The 1869-nt window shown below is 57.6% G+C and overlaps 1 protein-coding gene across 1 annotated transcript in view; it reads left to right on the top strand.

Moving 5' to 3' along the window:
* OPCML (opioid binding protein/cell adhesion molecule-like) overlaps window positions 1-92 on the top strand; it is a gene marked incomplete at both ends in the record, with an annotated part of 4767 nt that extends 4675 nt beyond the window's left edge. The window contains one exon of the mRNA XM_010082963.1: window positions 60-92. Within this exon, the coding sequence (XP_010081265.1) occupies window positions 60-92 (33 nt within the window). The remainder of the gene's footprint in view (window positions 1-59) is intronic.
* Window positions 93-1869: the final 1777 nt, after the last annotated feature.

The raw sequence follows: 1869 nt of genomic DNA on the forward strand, positions 1-1869 counted from the left end.
CGAGCCCGCGCTTGCCGTTGTCCTTGTGCCCTAACTCTCCCTTGTTCTTTAATTTTTAGAAGAGACAACTACCGCCCTGACACCCTGGAAAGGTCAGTAAATTGGGGACCCCCTCAACCCCAGCGCTCCCTTTGCTCCTGTTCCCCGCCGGTCCCTCTGGCTACCACCTCAACTTGTCCTGGCAGGAGCCACGCCGCCCACTAGCAGACCTCCTACCCTGCTGCTCTCGTTAGTCAAGTGATGAATTAGGGCTTTCTCGCTGTAGTCTGCCTCCTCTCCCTTTCTTCCTCCCCACCAGCATACAGTGTCTTGTCTCATGGCAGTCTGCACCCTCTGCATGCCCCGTCCCCGCCCTCCGCCGTCCCCAACTCCCACGCTCCCTCACCATCGCCACCGTCCTCTCCTCCTATTTGCTGGGGGGAAAGCTGGGATGTTGTGGTGGTCTGTGCTCCCCATGTTGCTATTTAAAGAGGGCTCGTGCCAGGTCTGTCCTCCTCTGGGATGCCTCTAGAGTCCTATAATGAGGATGCAGTAGGGGTGGAGAAGCATCCTGTTCTCTTCCCAGCGTTACTCGTGGCCAGGGCAGCCGGCACTCTACCGTGCCATTGATATTGACAGGCCAGCAGGCTTGGTGTCAGTCTATATTTTGGGGCCCCGTAGGCAGGTGGCTTTGGTGATCTGTTGGGAGGTCAGCCCCATGGGATGATGTCTAGATGTCAGGAAGGTGACGGAGGCAGTGTGGAGACCATTGCGTCTCCAGATCTTCCCTTCCGCACGGCTTCCCGGCCATGCTGGGATTTCGGGCCGAGCGGGAAGCATAGAGAGGTGTCAGAGAGCATGTTGGAAGAGTAATACTGGTGGGAGATCAAAAGGTTCATGGTCCTCAGGGACCCCGTTGGGCCGTGGAGCGAGGGGATGTGTCTCGGGGTTTCGGGAGAATGGGTCGATCGGATCTTAGGGGCCAAGCGCCAGCCCAGATGCCATCCCGAGGTGTCCTCCCACCTGACGGTGTCCCAGGGCCCATATTTGGTGAGCGGTGGCGAAAGCCACTTGGTCAGGTGCCCTCCATGCCTTTTCCCACAGTGAGTTTAGTGCTCCTGACCCGTGACAGGGGCTTTCCCTCGTTTTATGGACTCTGCTCTTTCTCCCCACCCTCTTGATCCCACCTCATTATTTTTGAGACAGTCAGGAGCACCGGGCAGAGCATGGTGTTGGCCGCAACCTGCGTAATGCCGCGTGTATCGCTGCCGCCAGGGTCTCAGCCGGTCGGGCAGGAAGTTATTCCCCCGATCACTTCAGGCAAGATGTGGAGAGTAATGTGGGTGGGGGTCATCCCAGCACCCGTCTTGGCGGGGCCGGCAGAGCATGGGCTATTGAGCAAAAGCTATCAGCACCTCCCCTCCCCGTGTGGCTGGAAACTTGAAGGAAGGTTGGAGGAGAGGTGCAGGGTGTTGGATGCGGTTGACTGGGGGCGATGAGCTGTGGACGGGCTAGGGATGGGGACTCGGTGCCAAAGCAGGACTGTATTCCAAAGACCGGGGTTGGCGGGGATGGTAATGGCTGGCGCCACGCCCTCGAGGACAACACGGGCAGATAGGGGCGTTGGGGGAGCTGTCGTGTGGGGCAATGTGACCACATGCAATAGCTCTGGAGCCCCCAATGGTGTGGTTGAGGTGTTTAGAATGTATATTTTGGGTTTAATGGTTTTTGTGGACTTTGTGGCTAACCACGCAGGGGCGTTGGGGGAGCTGTCGTGTGGGGCAATGTGACCACATGCAATAGCTCTGGAGCCCCCAATGGTGTGGTTGAGGTGTTTAGAATGTATATTTTGGGTTTAATGGTTTTTGTGGACTTTGTGGCTAACCACGC

This window comes from Pterocles gutturalis, unplaced genomic scaffold (assembly GCF_000699245.1).
Source record: "Pterocles gutturalis isolate BGI_N339 unplaced genomic scaffold, ASM69924v1 scaffold28961, whole genome shotgun sequence".
In the NCBI taxonomy this organism is placed as follows: Eukaryota; Metazoa; Chordata; class Aves; order Pterocliformes; family Pteroclidae; genus Pterocles; species Pterocles gutturalis.